This window comes from Typopeltis vanoorti, chromosome 6 (genome assembly GCF_054136105.1).
Source record: "Typopeltis vanoorti isolate ZY-2024b chromosome 6, IOZ_Tvanoo_1.0, whole genome shotgun sequence".
Taxonomy (NCBI): domain Eukaryota; kingdom Metazoa; phylum Arthropoda; class Arachnida; order Uropygi; family Thelyphonidae; genus Typopeltis; species Typopeltis vanoorti.
The window spans coordinates 86,704,060-86,720,685 of NC_143554.1; the positions used below are offsets into that span (position 1 = coordinate 86,704,060).

The 16,626-nt window shown below is 36.2% G+C and overlaps 1 protein-coding gene across 4 annotated transcripts in view; it reads right to left on the minus strand.

The window, feature by feature from the left end:
* Positions 1 to 16,626, minus strand: part of LOC150105668 (voltage-gated inwardly rectifying potassium channel KCNH6-like) — a 373,820-nt gene that overhangs the window by 74,562 nt on the left and 282,632 nt on the right. For all 4 annotated transcript variants that reach the window (XM_090394297.1, XM_090394298.1, XM_090394296.1 and 1 more), the window contains 3 exons: positions 14,783 to 14,982; positions 12,936 to 13,188; positions 10,456 to 10,649 (listed from right to left, as the gene is read on the minus strand). In XM_090394297.1, coding sequence (XP_090250423.1) covers positions 10,456 to 10,649; positions 12,936 to 13,188; positions 14,783 to 14,982 — 647 coding nt within the window. The remainder of the gene's footprint in view (positions 1 to 10,455; positions 10,650 to 12,935; positions 13,189 to 14,782; positions 14,983 to 16,626) is intronic.

Consider the following 16,626-nt stretch of genomic DNA (forward strand, 5'->3'; position numbering starts at 1 on the left):
TTTACATGTATCCATGATTCTGCTTAAAAAAAAAAACCCGAAAAATAACCAACCAATCAAAGTTAATTTTCAGCCAAAACGACGACCTTCTCTTAATTACTTCATCCTCTCGTTCATTCCTGCTATTCCTTTCCAGTAAAAGAGATGGCACCCAACAAACATTACGAAAAATTTCAATCTAAAAGCATGCTAAAATGCCAAGAGCCTCTCTCTCTCTCTCTGCCTACCTAACCTCTGCCTTCTAAAGGAATTTTTGTACTATAGGTTTTGAATATTGCTTAACATTTATGAATAAAACAAGAATAACAAAGCATAGAACTGACTGAAGACAACAATTAAAAAATGCATTTCGAAAGTCCTTTCCTGCGATAAAATTCATTACGAGGGCAAATAAATCAGAGCCGGGTTTTTTTCCCGGTTTATTCACAGAAAAACGCCATACAATTATGGCGTTTTTCTATGGATTTTGATCAAATTTGAGATAACAGGACAAATGCTTGGCGGAATCCTAATTTAATTAAATTCCCCTACAATCAGAGCGTAATAACTACTTTTAGGACAAAATTAGGTAAATCATTTGAAAACGTTTTACCTAATTTTCTCCTGAAACAGTCTAATTTAAACCATACGTGAAATAATACGAGAAATGTTTGTAAGAATCCTAAATCCCCAACCTTTATTAAAATCGGTCCAACCCAGCGGAGCCGCGTGTGTACAGATAGTTGGTCAACGAATTTAATATACGAGTAAAAAAAAAAAAGAAGTATTTCACTAGGTGGCACCAGTCTCTTTCAAGTGCACCGCAAAAGCAGTTCATGTAAAGAAATTAAATCATTCCCGTGACGAGGATGCCTTATGAACGACGCGCCGAAGTTTAAGGCAAGTTGAAAATTAAATTTAACAGGCGGTGATGAGCACTTAATGGCTAGTGCTTCGACTGTAGTCCGCAGTTAAAATATACTCAATATCTTAAAATTGGAATATTATTAGATCAGGTTCTTATTCCGTTAATGCTTTACATGTTTTCAAGTTTTACAGCACGAAAAATAAGAAACCTCTCGTATCTGCTTTCATATAATCGTCTGAAGTGAAGCTCTACGTTGATTAATAAAGTTGAGAATAGAAAGAATGCCTTTTTAGCAGCTTTTCCTTATGTATCAAAACTGCAAAATTCATATTAACTTATCACCACAAAGTTTGATAATGTATTGAATAGGAAACTGACACTGGATGTCATCTTAAAATTAGCACTAAAACTGCGATTATTATATAGTTGCTGTCAAACGTATCGGTGATATTACATTTTTAAATGCGATCCTGACATTATTTCATATGTAACTTTGATCTCTATTTAAGCTGCAGTTAATATCTATTCTTTCTTTATTAGCGATTGATGCAATTGTTACGAAAGATTGTATTAGTCATTATTATGACCTTTTTCTTGACCACTAGTATTAATAAATTAAAGACTTAATTCTGTATGTTAGTAAAGTATATAATAGTTTAATATCCGACATGTTTCAATGACTAATATCTGTCAGCATTTTCAAGGATACACTGGTAAGCAATGGAAAGTAACAAAAACTAGGAAACTAACCGACAATTCAAAAAATTATATAAAATTATCACTCTGCGTGATACAATACGCGTGTCGCAAGTACAACGTTTTATTTGTTGAGATATTTATTGTAATTTTCATGAAAGTCCATTTCTTTTTGGTTAAATGATCTGATTAGAGTTTCCACATATCTGGTAGGATTAGGCCATGATTCTTATTTAAGTTACCTGTTGAACGGGCGACTGTAGCAGCTTCTTTGAATGTTCTGGAATGGTAGTTCTCTTCTATGTAGGGCATATGACTCATATCCCATTCAATATTATGGTTGGTAGAAGCCAAGTGGGAAGAAAGGCCTGATATATCTTGTCTGTTACCTTACATAGCCTATGTGTTCTTTCTTTCTTGTTTCAAAACTTCTAGATGTCTGTCCGATGTAATTGATACCGCATGAACAGGGTATGCTGTAAACTCCAGAGTATTTCTAGAAAGGATGGCTATCTTTCGGGGATCTTATAAACTTTTGAATGGTCTAAATAGATTTGAAGGTTACACTGATATTATATGGTTTTAGAAGAAGAGCTAATTTTTTGGATATGGTACTAACAAATTATGGAATTGTTATAGAGCTGATGTAGGTTTCATCTCGTTGCCTTTGCGATATATCATTAAAGAGAATCTTGTTGATGATTCTTGTAAGGTAGCCATTTAGGGATATATCTCTGGATATTTTCATTAATTCTTCTTGTAAGTCGCCAGGGTCTGTAGTACACTGTATAGCTCTTTTCTTGAGCATATGAATAATGCTGAGTTTCTGGGATATGTGGTGAGAAATGGAGGTAGCGTCCAGTGGTAATGGGTTTTCGACATTCCGACAGGTTGATGCTATTATCAGTTTGTTTTCTTACTAAGGACGTCTAGGAATGGAAGTTTATTATCTTTTTCTAGTTCCAATGTGAACTTCATAGTGTTGTGGAAGCAATTAATTTGTTTAGATAATTTATTAGTTCCTTTTGTGATTCCAAATGATGAAGATGTCGTGAACATACCTGAACCATGTGGTTGGTTTAGGGGTAATTTGGGATAAAATTTGAGTTTCCAAATTCTCCAAGAATAGGTGGGCACAAGAAGGAGAGAGAGAGAGAGAGAGAGAGAGGGCTACCCATGGCTAATCCAGAAAGTTGTTTGTGGTAGATTTTTTGCCATGTAAAATAATTCGAAGTTAAACAATGCTTGAACAACTTGGTGATGTTTGGTGGGAACAAGTTTTCTAAGATGTCGATGACTTCTGAAACTGGGATATTTGTGAATAGAGATATTATCTTCAGCGATACGAGTATTTTTTAATTTCTCCAAGAAATGTTGGGAGTCCTAGATATAAGAATCCGTGTTGTGAATGTGTTCTTGTAACATTTTGGCTAGATATTTTGATAGTTTCTAAGTAGGAGAATGGATACCATCTGCTATTGGATGTAATTGTGTACTTTCTTTATGGATTTTGGGAACACCTATAGTCTTGGAGTTAACGGATGCATAGATTTTAGTTTCTTGGTTAAGCCCACAGGCCAGTTGGTCATATCACGTTATAGTTCATTGGTATCAAGATGGTTTTTGTGAGTAGGATCTGTGTTAAGAACATCATAGACAGATGTGTCTGATAATTATTGATCTTTTCTTCATATTCCTTAGTATTTAAGATGAAAGTGTTGTTGCCCTTGTCTGCTTTCAGTATAATGATTTCTTTGTTGTTCTTTAATTTCAGTAGTACTTTTCTTTCCATAGTGCTAGAGTTGGTGTAACAGAATAACCTTCAAACCTATTGAGACCATTCAAAAGTTTATAAGATCCCCGAAAGATAGCCATCCGTTCTACAAATACTCTGGAGTTTACAGCATACCCTGTTCATGCGGTATCAATTACATCGGAAAGAAGTTTTGAAACAAGAAAGAAAGAACACATAGGCTATGTAAGGAATAACAGACAAGATATATCAGGCTTTTCTTGCCACTTGGCCTCTACCAACCATAATATTGAATGGGATATGAGTCATATGCCCTACATAGAAGAGAATACCATTCCAGAACATTCAAAGAAGCTGCTACAGTCGCCTGTTCAACAGGTAACTTAAATAAGAATCATGGCCTAATCCTACCAGATATATGGAAAACTCTAATCAGATCATTTAACCAAAAAGAAATGAACTTTCATGAAAATTACAATAAATATCTCAACAAATAAAACGTTGTACTTGCGACACGCGTATTGTATCACGCAGAGTGATAATTTTATATAATTTTTAGAATTGTCGGTTAGTTTTCTAGTTTTTGTTACTTTCCATTGCTTACCAGTGTATCCTTGAAAATGCTGACAGTCAGTGAAACATGTCGAATATTAAACTATTATTTACTTGACTAACATACAGAATTAAGTCTTTAATTTATTGTATTAGTTATTTTATTATTGTAAATATTATAACATATTGGAATTTTTTATTCATTATTTTTCTGGATTCAAACGTTAAACATTTAAGCAAGAAAGTTTAGTGGAAATTAAAACATTTCCGAATTTGTTACAACCTGAGCGCTCGCAAAACGAATATCACGACTGCCAATGGACTAGTACTTTAGTTGATATTCTTCTAGTTGATTGGATTCGATCAAGTTGTCGATGTGATTTCAAATGGACGCCTGCAATTGGCGCTACTGGAAATTCATTTTATCGATTCCATTTCAAACTGAACACTGTTCTCTCTAGGTTCGGAGAATATTGCATTCGTTCGTCATTTTCAAAATCAAGATTGGTGCTGCGCAAGTGCACGCTGATATTTTATTTCCTTCAATCTGTACTCAATCTAATGGTAACTTTTTTTTCTAGAATTTTGCTGTGAGATTTTCTAATATACGTTGTTTTAGATCAGAAGAGTATATGTAGATACGTATAAATAACGACGGGGGGGGGCGAACTTTTGCATATATTTCGTGGTTTCATGTGGAATACCGAACTAGTATGAACTGAAACTGAATTTACGAATAAATGACATCACTTTACAAAGGAGTATCGTTCTAAAAACACTTTTGTAATGTGTAGATAATTTACCTATTGTTACAGTATGGTGAGAAATAAGTAATAGTCACTATTTAGATTTGTATAAATCTCTTCTCGAAAAACAGGATATTACGATTTCGATTCTTTTTCAATTCCTTCGTTTGGTATTCATTGTGTAATAAATATTTATCGATTAGTGAGAGGAACGTATACATGATATACATATTAGGTTCTATACTGTCTAGTCAAAATATTATAATCACGGTCCTAAACGTAGTCTCTTCCCACTTTTTGCTGCAACGCCGGGGACGAACTGGCCCGTGAGGTATAGGGAATTTCCTGTTGGCCGTCATGCGAATGGGCCAAATATCCACCGTGGCGTTCTTTAAACACATTCAAGCATCGTTTTTCTGTAGAAAATATGAATGCAAATAAAACTTCTCAAATGCGATGATGTAAAAAAAATATTAGTAACTACTGATGGAAACCTCCATTATACAGGCGAACACAACTGATTTTCTGCATTGCTTAACAATAAAGGATTGTGTCAAATGTATGTATGGTGCTCAGCATATATGTTTCGAACTTAATTGTAAGTGAAATATCACGGACAGCAGTATAAGCTGTCTATTTGGAATTATTCTTTTTCTTAAAAAATCATACCTATGTATGCTTTTCTACATATATACCATATATATATTATTAGATATGTCACAAACATTTTATGAAATTTCAAAATCGATAAATTTAATAGAGATTCGCTTCACAAAGCCAAAATTTTGGATTCTCTTACTAGTTTTGAAACAATCATAACCTCTAAATTACTTTTGCAAACACACACTTTTGGGCAGCACACATTTCCATTACCTTATTCGAATTCAAAAACATTATGAAAACGTATCAGATTATTTAAAATATATCTGAAGAGATTATTAGAGATTTCAAGAATACATACATACATACATCTTTAAGGCCTACTCTTCCTAATTGGGTTGTGGGGGCAACAGCTGCAAGAGGAACTTCCAATGGTCACGATCCTCTGCCACCAAGCTCAGGTGTTCTGGTGGGATTCCCAAACGTGTCCACCCAAGGTTTTGGATGTAATCTATCCAGCGAGTCCTTGGCCTTCCACGTGGCCTCCCACCCTCTGGCTTGGCAAAGAGGGCCTGCTGAGGGAGCCTCTCTTGTGGCATTCTGACCAGGTGCCAGTACCAACGTAACTGTGATCTCTCAACACGGAGAAGCAGCGGTTGAGTATTGAGGGTTTCCCGAATTGCAGAGCTTCTGACTCTGTCGAGTTTTGTCAGCCCCGCAACCCCTCGAAGGAACCTCATTTCAGCCGCTTGGATTCGTGTCCGCATTCTTTCGGTCATTACCCAACTCTCATGACCATAGGCGAGGATGGGGACATAGATTGTATTGAAGACAGCCAGCTTTGCGTTCTGGCTTAACTCCCGCTTCAATACTACCGAACGGCCAAGTTCCCGCAATATTGAGCTTGCAAAGCCAATTCGAGTATCTAGCTCTACCTCCCATTTACCATCATTCGTGAATATGGACCCAAGGTATTTAAACTTCTCCACCTGCCTCATTGGGACTACACTTACATTTAGAGTGCACTGGGATGGTTGTCTTGAGACCACAAATGTTTCAGTTTTGGCCACACTAATCTTTATTCCGGCGTATGCACAAACAGCTACAAACCTATCCAGGGTCCGCTGGAGGTCATCTGTGGAAGAGCTAAGCAGAACTAGGTCATCTGCAAAAAGCAGACGTCCAATGCTGCATTTTCCAATTCTGACACACTCACTGCCTCGGCTGTGCCTATCAATCCAGTCCATAAATATTATGAAAAGGAGGGGTGACAGAACACACCCTTGGCGGAAGCCAACGGAAACTGTGAAAGGTTCAGATTTTGTGCTGTTTACCCTGACACAAAACTCTGGGCATTCATACAGGGACTTGATGGCAGCTAATAGTTGACCATCCACTCCATACTCCTGTACTACTTGCCAAAGCTTATCCCGAGGAACCCGGTCATATGCCTTCTCCAAGTCCACAAAACATGTGTAGACATTCTTGGCATATTCCCAAGATTTCTCAAAGACTTGCCTTAAAGTGAAGATTTGGTCAGTTGTGCTTCTACCATGACGAAAGCCAAATTGTTCTTCCTGGAACTTTGACTCAACTATGCTCCTGCACCGTCTTTCCAAGCACTTAGCATACACTTTCCCAGGCAGGCTGAGCAGAGAGATGCCACGATAGTTACTGCAATCCTTCTTGGCTCCCTTCTTAAAGACTGATATTATTATGCCTGTCTGCCATTGCTTTGGTGCTCGCCCAGATATCCAAGCAGCCTGACACACTCGAGTCAGCCAGAGAACACCGTCTCGATTTAAGGCTTTTAGCATTTCGGGCCGAATTTCATCATCGCCAGCAGCCTTGCCCAATTTTAGCGATTTTATTGCTAAATGGACCTCTTCTGCTGTGAGACTAGTCATTGCCCCGATCTGCGCCTCTTGGATGTCCACAACTGCTGGGCCACCCGGGTTAAGAAGGCTCTCAAAGTATTCCCTCCATCTGTGGAGGATATCCTTCTCGGTTGTTAAAAGTGCACCATCAGAGGCCTTAATTGCCCTTGCTGTGCACGATTTCCTCCCTCGAAGGCAGCGGATGGTCTGCCAGAATACTTTGTTTGCATTTGCATAGGATGAGTCTAATCTTTCTCCAAAGGATTCCCAAGCCTTCTGCTTTGCTGTCTTTACTGCCTTAGCAGCAGCCTTTCGTGCCTCAGCATACCGCAAACGCATCTCAGGTTACCTGATTCTAAGCCATGTTAGGTAGGACTCCTTTTTTGCCCGGACAGTTTTTCGGACTTCTTGGTTCCACCAAGGTGTCCTTTTCTCACTGCCCATTGCCACGCCGAGCCGCTTTCTGCCACACCATGAGAGTGCAGAGGCAGTGACAGCTGTTCTGAACAGCTTCCATTCCTCCTCAACATCTGCAGTATGCTTGGGAATCTCTTTGAACCTGGAGGAAATGTCATCTGCAAAATTCTTCCTCACAGCCTCATTTTCCAATGTCTCTCATTTCACGCGGTATAGCTGCTTAGGCCTACCAGCGTTGATGGTAGCATCTGGTTTCTGAAGCCGTAGAGTGCACACAACAAGATGGTGGTCAGTTGACAGTTCTGCCCCTCTTCTCACACGAACGTCCAACACTGAGGAAAATAGGTCTGCTGAGACTATAAATAAGTCAATCAGAGACCTTTGTTCTAGTGTATCTCTGTACTAGGTATATTTATGGACTTCTCGGTGCTGGAAGAAGGTATTCATTATGGACAAGCTGTTAGTACAGCAGAAGTCCAATAATTTCAACCCATTCGCGTTAAGGTCAGGGGCACCGTTCCTCCCAACCACACCCCTCCATGTCTGGTCATCTGTTTCAACATGTGTATTGAAGTCACCCATTAGCAGGACTGATTCCATGTCTGCCACCCTGTCAAAAGCAGCATCCACTTCCTCTAGGAAGGCAGAGTATTCTGACTCCAGATTAGGTGCATAGATTTCAAGAATTTCTGAACAATTTTTTTCTTCAACATCAAAATTTGCAACGATAAGAAATGAACTCTTAAAAATTTGAAACGTCGATGCTTTGAAACATATCCTAAAGATAAAAGGAGTTGAATTCAACAAAGATTCTTGGAGAAATTGTTTCCAGTAACACATAACATATAGCTATATCCAAAGTAATATCCAGTAAATTCGTATAACATACTAATCGACAGAAACATGAATCGCTGTTTTAATGAAAGGTATTTAAAATGCCGTAATCTTCAGGAAGAAGTTTTATATGCGGATCCTAAGAACTTTCATAATATTCAAAATCATCTCTGAAAAAATGGTCTTTTAAAAGTAAGCGAGCGATTTAAAAAATTAGCTACTACATCACAAGAAATATCACAAGAAGGGCTGATGGATTTTGCAAGAAAATGGAGCATATTCAATTCATTTCAACTCTTACTGCGTACTGTATGTAAATATTGACACTGGCAGTAATGATAACTGCGGCGAAACTGTCACTGCTATTGAAAATTCTAAATCCCTTAAAAATCCTATATCATGCTGCCCACCAGATTGTAACTACATTTAATTTGCAGAAATCGGTATTATGGAGTATTTTAGCCTATAAATATAAAGTAACTTTATCAATCAACCTAGGTATTCTGTGAAAGGTTTTCTCCAAACTAAACTACATTCTAAACAGAATCAGAAATTGTCTTACATAGTCACATTTTGAATTGTTCTTATTAATGTTATGTGAAACAGACTAACTCAATAAAATAAACGACGAGGATATTCTTAATGAATTAGCGTCAAAAATGTTACGACTCGAGAAGATCCTTAAAACTTGCCGAAGGTATGCTGTATCACATCGTCGGCTTCCCGTAGATCTGCGAGTATTCAAAACGGATCTTTCCTTTCAGACTTTAATTGATCCTCATCCTAGCCATTTCTAATATTCTTTTGATACCTTCTGAACAGCAATTCTTCATATTAATGATGGATCCTAGATACTCAAATTTGCTGACTCGCTGAATTATTTCTTCTTTCAAATACACTTGTTTCTCTAACACTTTCTCTATTTTTCTCTTCAAGAACCATAATCACAGCCATGCCAGGTATTTGCTTCAAGAAACATAACCACAGTCATACCAAAGATGAGTGTAAGTTCTCGTTGATCTCATTAAAACTGTCAAGGATTCATTCTTTCCTGTCATTACTTAGGAGTATCGCATCATCAGCGTATTTCAAATTGCTGAATCCTTCGCCACCTAATCCAGTCTTCAGCTCGTCTAATGCTATATGCATGATGTCTTCAGCACAGATAAGGGGGAAAGTGGGTCTCCTTACTTATTCGAATTGAACAGTTAATTCTACACCAGTTTTTGCAGTAGCTTCTTGCTCGTTGTGCAAGTTAGCTATTACCATAACAATGTGTCGAGGAAAGTCCATTACTTTCATTAATTACCTCCAACAACGTAACATACTGAGCATAGTCAAAAGCTTTTAAGTAGTTTATGAAGTACATCACAAAAGGAAATCTCGATGATCTGCGCCAAACAAAGAAACTGATGTACAGTAGCTTTCCCTTCTTGAAACCAGTATTGTCACCTGGAGTCTATCAAATTCCATAAATGCAACTTATCCTATTTTGGACAAATGAGCTCTTCACTTTTAAAACGTATTTCAAAACACCAGTCTTGTATCAAACTGATTAAAAGTTACCGGTTCGGCCCTTCAGAGCATGGGGATAAGATGCTAAGTAGTAACATCTATTAATCCGAACATTCTTTCAACGAGAGAGATTGAAAGTTGAGTTTCTTCTACATTGTCCCAAACTTAACCTCAGCGATGGACTGTCAATGCCCAAAATTTGGCAAAATGCTGTTAGCAACCGTATTTTCATAATTTTTTCTTAAGGATCCTGACAGTGTAATAGTGATAAGGTTACCATTGTTTACAGCTAGTTTTAATTTATTGTATTTAAATGTCCCATTGTTTATTCTTCTGCAATGAAGATGGTTTTGTGATATACAACCCAAAATTATCTGTAATTTAACATTATAATTGCCGTAAAATATTTTTACTGTTGTTTCATGTTTTCTTTTATTTACTGACCTGAAAGTCGTTGTTAGATATTACATCACATACAAATTCAACATTTAAAATGAGACGACGTTGTTGCATCTAATTTTATGACACTGTATTCATAGACTCACTTCAAAAATGCATTTATTAGACTGCATGATAGATAATTCTCTGTTTAATGAAATAAATGAAAAATAAACTTACGTCTCTAAGATTAAAAGTGATTTCTATATTATTGGAGAAAGGCTCAAAGAACTCGGGGTACATATCTAAGACATCTAGAACATCTTCTCTGAGAATTTTATGAAGGTCACAGTAGGTCAAGGCACGCACATTGCTATTGGACTTTCCCACCGTTGGGTAGATGCATGGATTTTCACCAAATATATCGTCTTTCCCTGAAACGAAAAAGGTAGTACATACCATAAATGGTATCCTGAGACTAAATAATATATGAAAACTATTTCAATATCTGCATATATTATTTAATTTGAAACTGCAATATAATAAAATCTGTTTAAATATCAATACAAATTCAGCAACTGTTTACGAAAACCATATGAAATAAAATATAATTTAACCGAAAATAACTTTAATTAGCTTTTTTTAACTTAGCTAGAATGTTCTCTTTTTAAATTCGACCGAAAGGGCATCTATAATTCTACCACAGTTTCCATTTTATCTTACTGAAATGCGTGCAAAATTGGTCATATTTATATCGGACCATAGATTCACCGAACTGAACTGTTCTGCTTCATTCACTTTCTTTACTTCAATCAAATTATAACAACGTTACCAAAAAGGGGGTATTTCGCAGAAATAATATTAACTACATATTAACTATAAAAAAAGTTCTGCACAGAACATTTTTGTAGTATATGATTTGAATCATAAAGGAATAGAAAAATTACGAACTAGGTTGAATAACTGAGTTTATTACCCCCCCCCCCCCCCCCCCCAACAGGTTTTCTTTAATGTAACAGCAGAGAAGAACTATAGAGCGCTAGATAAGCAGACGGAAAGTAATGTTTAAGAAGAAATTTCTAAACGGCAGAACAACACAGGTAGCATTGTATCCAATAAAGCATGGCAACGATATTTGTGGTAACGAAGTGGAGACCAATGTAGGCGTTCCCAGCACAAAAAATGCTTAATTTTCTATCAACATACCACAAGAAATCTTTAAATTTAAACGTAAATTTGTAACGCAATATCGTGCTTTCTCAATCGCGTTGAGGCCCTCATTATTCCTGGCATTATTTTATCGGCTACAAGACTGCGCCAAGCAATTCACTCTTGGTAACAGGTCAATATCTCAGCAGATCACGTATTATGTTCTTCTTCTGGTGTGATACAATTGTTTAACATAATTCATTCACCGATGCACTGATTTAGAACACTATGAGCATCGCCTGGCGCGGAGCGGAGATAATCGCAAAATTTTCGAAGCAGCCATGGACAGCATTATTTTAATACGAGGATGGGGTATCGCTACTCTGCACTGATATCATTTCGCGTTGTAACAACCAATCAGAAAGAGAGTGTGGAAAACTAAGACAAATGTAGCTGTGTATATTATCTTTGCCGTTTTGAATTCGCTATTTATGTTTTGTGAAAGATTAATAAGTTGAAAGGATTTACAGCAAAAAGAGATATACACCGTGGCTAAAATGTATTGTTTTTCCGGATTTCGGTGAATTCATAAGTATATTTGAAAATTATGACGTGTATAATAGGTGAGTAGCTCTATAGGCATATGCTTAAGTATTTTACAAAACATATTAGGTTCATTTCGACCATTTAGCTGTCTATGCGTATTAAAAACTTCACTCGGGCTAGAGAAATTTCTTATTGGAAGGTTTACAGAAATTTATAAAGCAAATTAAATTTCTGCTCAAATTTGAAACCTTTTGAAATGATAAATTGGAACATCTTTATACTGAACGAAATTTAATGGAATTTGTTACTTAAAATCTATAATAAAAATTTGTGTTATTTGTCTTTTTTTTTTTTTTTTTTTTTTTTAGAGAGAGAGAGAGAGAGTTAAACAAGTTATTTGCAGCGAACAAGAAAAAGGGACAACGCATTTTGAAATAATGCACAGCAATGACTCTGACTGGAGACAATTTAATAAACTTTGATAATTAAATTATTTACGTGTTTCATGTAAATTTAAATTTTGGCTTCAACTGAACCATAGTAGTGGTAAAATTTCCCCAACGATACGCAGATACGTAATTGCGTTACAGATGACAACAAATAACTATCTACCGTAGCAAGTCAAAAACGTACCTCTTTTATGATCGATGCAGATAATTTCCATGCAGCATTCGATGCATGTTTTCGAGCATCTATATTATCTTCCTAGGCATATCTGTTCCGTCTAGCTAACCGTACAAGAGGAATGGGGAATATATACTTGGAACTACGTTATTGGTCATGCAGAACAGTGTCAACAAAAATAATTAATGCAACCTGAAATAGATCAGGCAACTACAATTCATTGATAATGCAGAAATGTTATATGATAACCGAAATCTTATCGTAAAAATGCAGTGTACATTTTCGGACTTCAATTCAAATCTGGAACGTAACGATGGTTCGTGTAAGCTGACCTCTGGTGAAACCTCTCTTAAAAAAGAACAGACATTAAAATGTAATGTCAATATGGAAAATAAACTCACCTAATAATGCCATTACTATATCTTCTTTTAAAATCTCAATAGTCCCTCGGGAGATAAAATACAAGGCCGTGAGCACATCTCCTCGATGGACTAGAGTATCTCCAGGTGGCGCATGAGTAGTCTTGAACTTCATAGAAAGCGCCCTCAGACAACCAGGACTGGCACCTTTAAAGGCAGGACAATTTGTCAGGAGAGTTCGGTTGAGGTGCAGACATATATCCGCCTGAAGACACTCCGGAAATCCTTTGAGCACCTAAACCAACGAAATGAATACAGTTACAAGAAATGATGAACTAAGGCTTCAGCACAGCAACAATTCAAGTATTAAATTACACACATTTATCAAAATCAACTTATTACTCACTGATATACACGTATATATTCTGGTATCATGCTTTGCCTTTATGAAAATTACAAATTAATCGATTATAAAAAGATGCAGACCCCCAGCAGTTATGGAACTTCTCTAAAGAGTTTAATCCAACATTCATTTAAATATCATGCAGGCAGAAACCTTAAAATCTTTTACATAATGGTTGAAGTTGTACCTAAGAAAACAGATTCTTACGGAATGGAGAGAGACTAAATGAGCATAAGAAGAAATTAAATAGTCAGCTTTCGTTCAAGTAAAGCAAGAGCTAAAAATTAGAAAGGGACAAAAGTAGCAAGTGAACAAATATTAAGATCGTTATGTGTTTCGAAACCCTTCATGGAAGACTAGTTGGCAAAATAGTTTAAAGAGATAAATCTCTTTAAATTGTTTTGCCAACTAGTCTTGCATGAAGGGTTCTTGTATGAAGTGACTTGGATTCACCAGCGTTTTAGGACTTCTAAATACCAGCCCAAGATTATGAAGAAAACAACTAAGACATGTAAGGAGAGTATATTATGTCTGATAATTGAGGGTATTCTCCAGATGATGTGCCTGTTTTACGAAATGAAAAACTTTGCTACCTCCTTATGAGAGGGACAATTCATTTTCAGCTGAGAAGCAGTTATGAATATTCCTCACGTCCAAGATGGGATCCAAATCCAGATCTTTTCAATTGAAGGATATAGCTGCATTGTCCTAGCGAGTCTGATACGGAAGCGCTCCCTAGATACACAATATGGTTGTCTATCTGGGGTTGTTCCATAACAATCTTCAGAAAACTAGAAACACTGTGTCCTTTTATTTATACTATGCAGAAGTGAGAATAACACATACACACCTGCAAGATCTTAATTCTATGTCTTTCGTGGGATTTATTTTAATTTTGTTTCAGAAACCTCGTAGGGCATGTAAAAAATTTCATTTAAAGAGGAATCGAGAAACAGATTTTCAGTATATGTACACTTGTAGATTGAAGTCAGAAAACAGTTCTAAGAATCAACTGCAACAAACATAACTCCAGATTTCTTTACAGGAACAGTCTGGAAGCGTACCAAGAGTAGTGGAATTACTTTGTCTCTCAGTGGGATCAAATATTGTCCCATAGCTGACGAATATCTGCTAGAGAGAAAACTTTATCCCTATCTACCTTTATGAAGCCAGACTCCAGAGCTCGAGGCTATCATTTATTCAAGCCTTGACGAGGAGAAATTACGACGAATAACTTCCGCCATCTTGTGGCGCTAAATCCTAATATCTACACATTATCTAAAATATTGTAAATTCTACGGCCAACGGTTTTGAGTTGCATCATTAAAAACTTCAGTTTCCAGGAGTGAAAACCTGGAAATATACCCGCATTACCCATTCACATGGGTAATGCTGGTATATCCGTGTATATTCACAATATGAATACTTAGAATGCGAATTGTATCATTACCATTAGTCACTTTTTTGGATTATATAATTCACATACCATATTCATATCAATTCCATTAGTATAGGTCCAGGCATGCTGGAAGTACTCTTCAAGCCTTTGCCTCAGAGGGTTTGGAATTTGATGAAATCGGATGAACTCTTTGACCCTAAGAAGCTGAGTATGATACCTTGCTGTTCCTGAATAAAGCCTCTGAATGATTGCTGAAACGTTTCCAAAGATGCTAGCATACATTAGGGCTGTAAAAAAAAAAGAAGTATCCTTCAAGGTTACTTAAGGCTATATTCATCATAAGTCAAGTTACAATTATTAGTGAAAATATAAATAGTAAATCTAAATGTTGACATTAAATCATATTTCTAAATGAGAAAGAATTACAAGATATTCAGTGGACGCTGAAAACTCATTAGGTATTTTAGATATGTATAATTTTTGTTTGCAGATATATTTTCATGTTTGGATGTGAATGACTTCGTCTCCTTTGAGGAGTTACCACATCCGAAGAAGATAATGAATTTGAAAAGGCGCAAAACGTTTCTTTTTTTACTTTTGAAGAATACTGTAAATGGCATTATATTTTATGAAAACTTTAGTCAATGTCTGATAATCCCGAGTTTTTGAGTAGATGGAGGTAGAAAATATCACTATATGGAATAATTCCAGAGAGTGTTAAGATGATGTTCATTGACGACTGTTCAAATGATCACTAAAGTACTGAAAGTTTTTATTTTTATATATGTCAAAAGTATTCTGTTACTCAACTATCTGGAATTATTATGAAAAATTATGCAAATCATCGAAGATTGGAAATGGTCGATAAGCTTCTAAAGATTGCAACGTCCAATGAAAACTATCACTGTGTGTGTGTGTGTGTGTGTGTGTGTGTGTGTGTGTGTGTGTGTGTGTGTGTGTGTGTGTGTGTGTGTGTGTGTGTGTGTGTGTGTGTGTGTGTGTGTGTCTGAAAACGTGCATCAAATCAAGATAGAATCATCCACACACACATTCTGAAATTTTGAATTCATAAATCATGGGCATAAAACTATGCCTGTGAATTCTGTTACCATATAAATGTGTCGATGAAGGATGGTAGATGGGAGAGGATAACTGAAAGTTTTTTCTTTCATATTCTTACTAAACCGTTCTTTCTAGAATGTTGTGCTAGAGTCTGCCAAAGAAAGATTTGCAATTTTCCATTAGTGAAATTCACATAAAAGGCTAAATTAAACTTTCCAAGAAGTTATATTCTTTTCTTGTTTAATCTTTCATTCAAGTATAAGCAAACAAAGTATGGGCGTGAAGTATCTTCACGACTAGGCTACTTGTATATAGAGGTTGATGACTTCAATTATCTTATTATACCATAATGCAAATCATACAACGTTTGGGGCCGGTATAATGGGTATATGGGAAGGACCACTAACCAGACCGAGTTCGACCTTTGGGATTTCATTTATGGACTACCTACAAAACCGTTTCTTCAATGCTACACAGGCTGGCTTAATTTTTTAAATATATTTGTTTATTTTGTACATGTAGTTGGTGTCCTGAAATAATCCATCATATTCTTGAATTTTAATTCGTAGATGAAAGTTAACTGCCCCAATTTTTTTCAGTGAAGAGAAGGAATAAAATAGCAGATAGAAACACCATCAAATGAAAAAAAGAGCTGTTTTTTCCATATACCCAAGGAACTGACATGCAACTTCAGTCACTATCCAAGAAGAAAAACAAACGGTATAAATAAAATAAATTCCTCAAATTCTAACAGCGCATCAAAGTCTAAGTTCTCTTTCCAGTGACGTGCCATTTCTCCATGTCATGTAAGTTTTTTAAAATAAATTTTTTTGGATCCAATCAAATCAATCGTATATATATTATTCGTA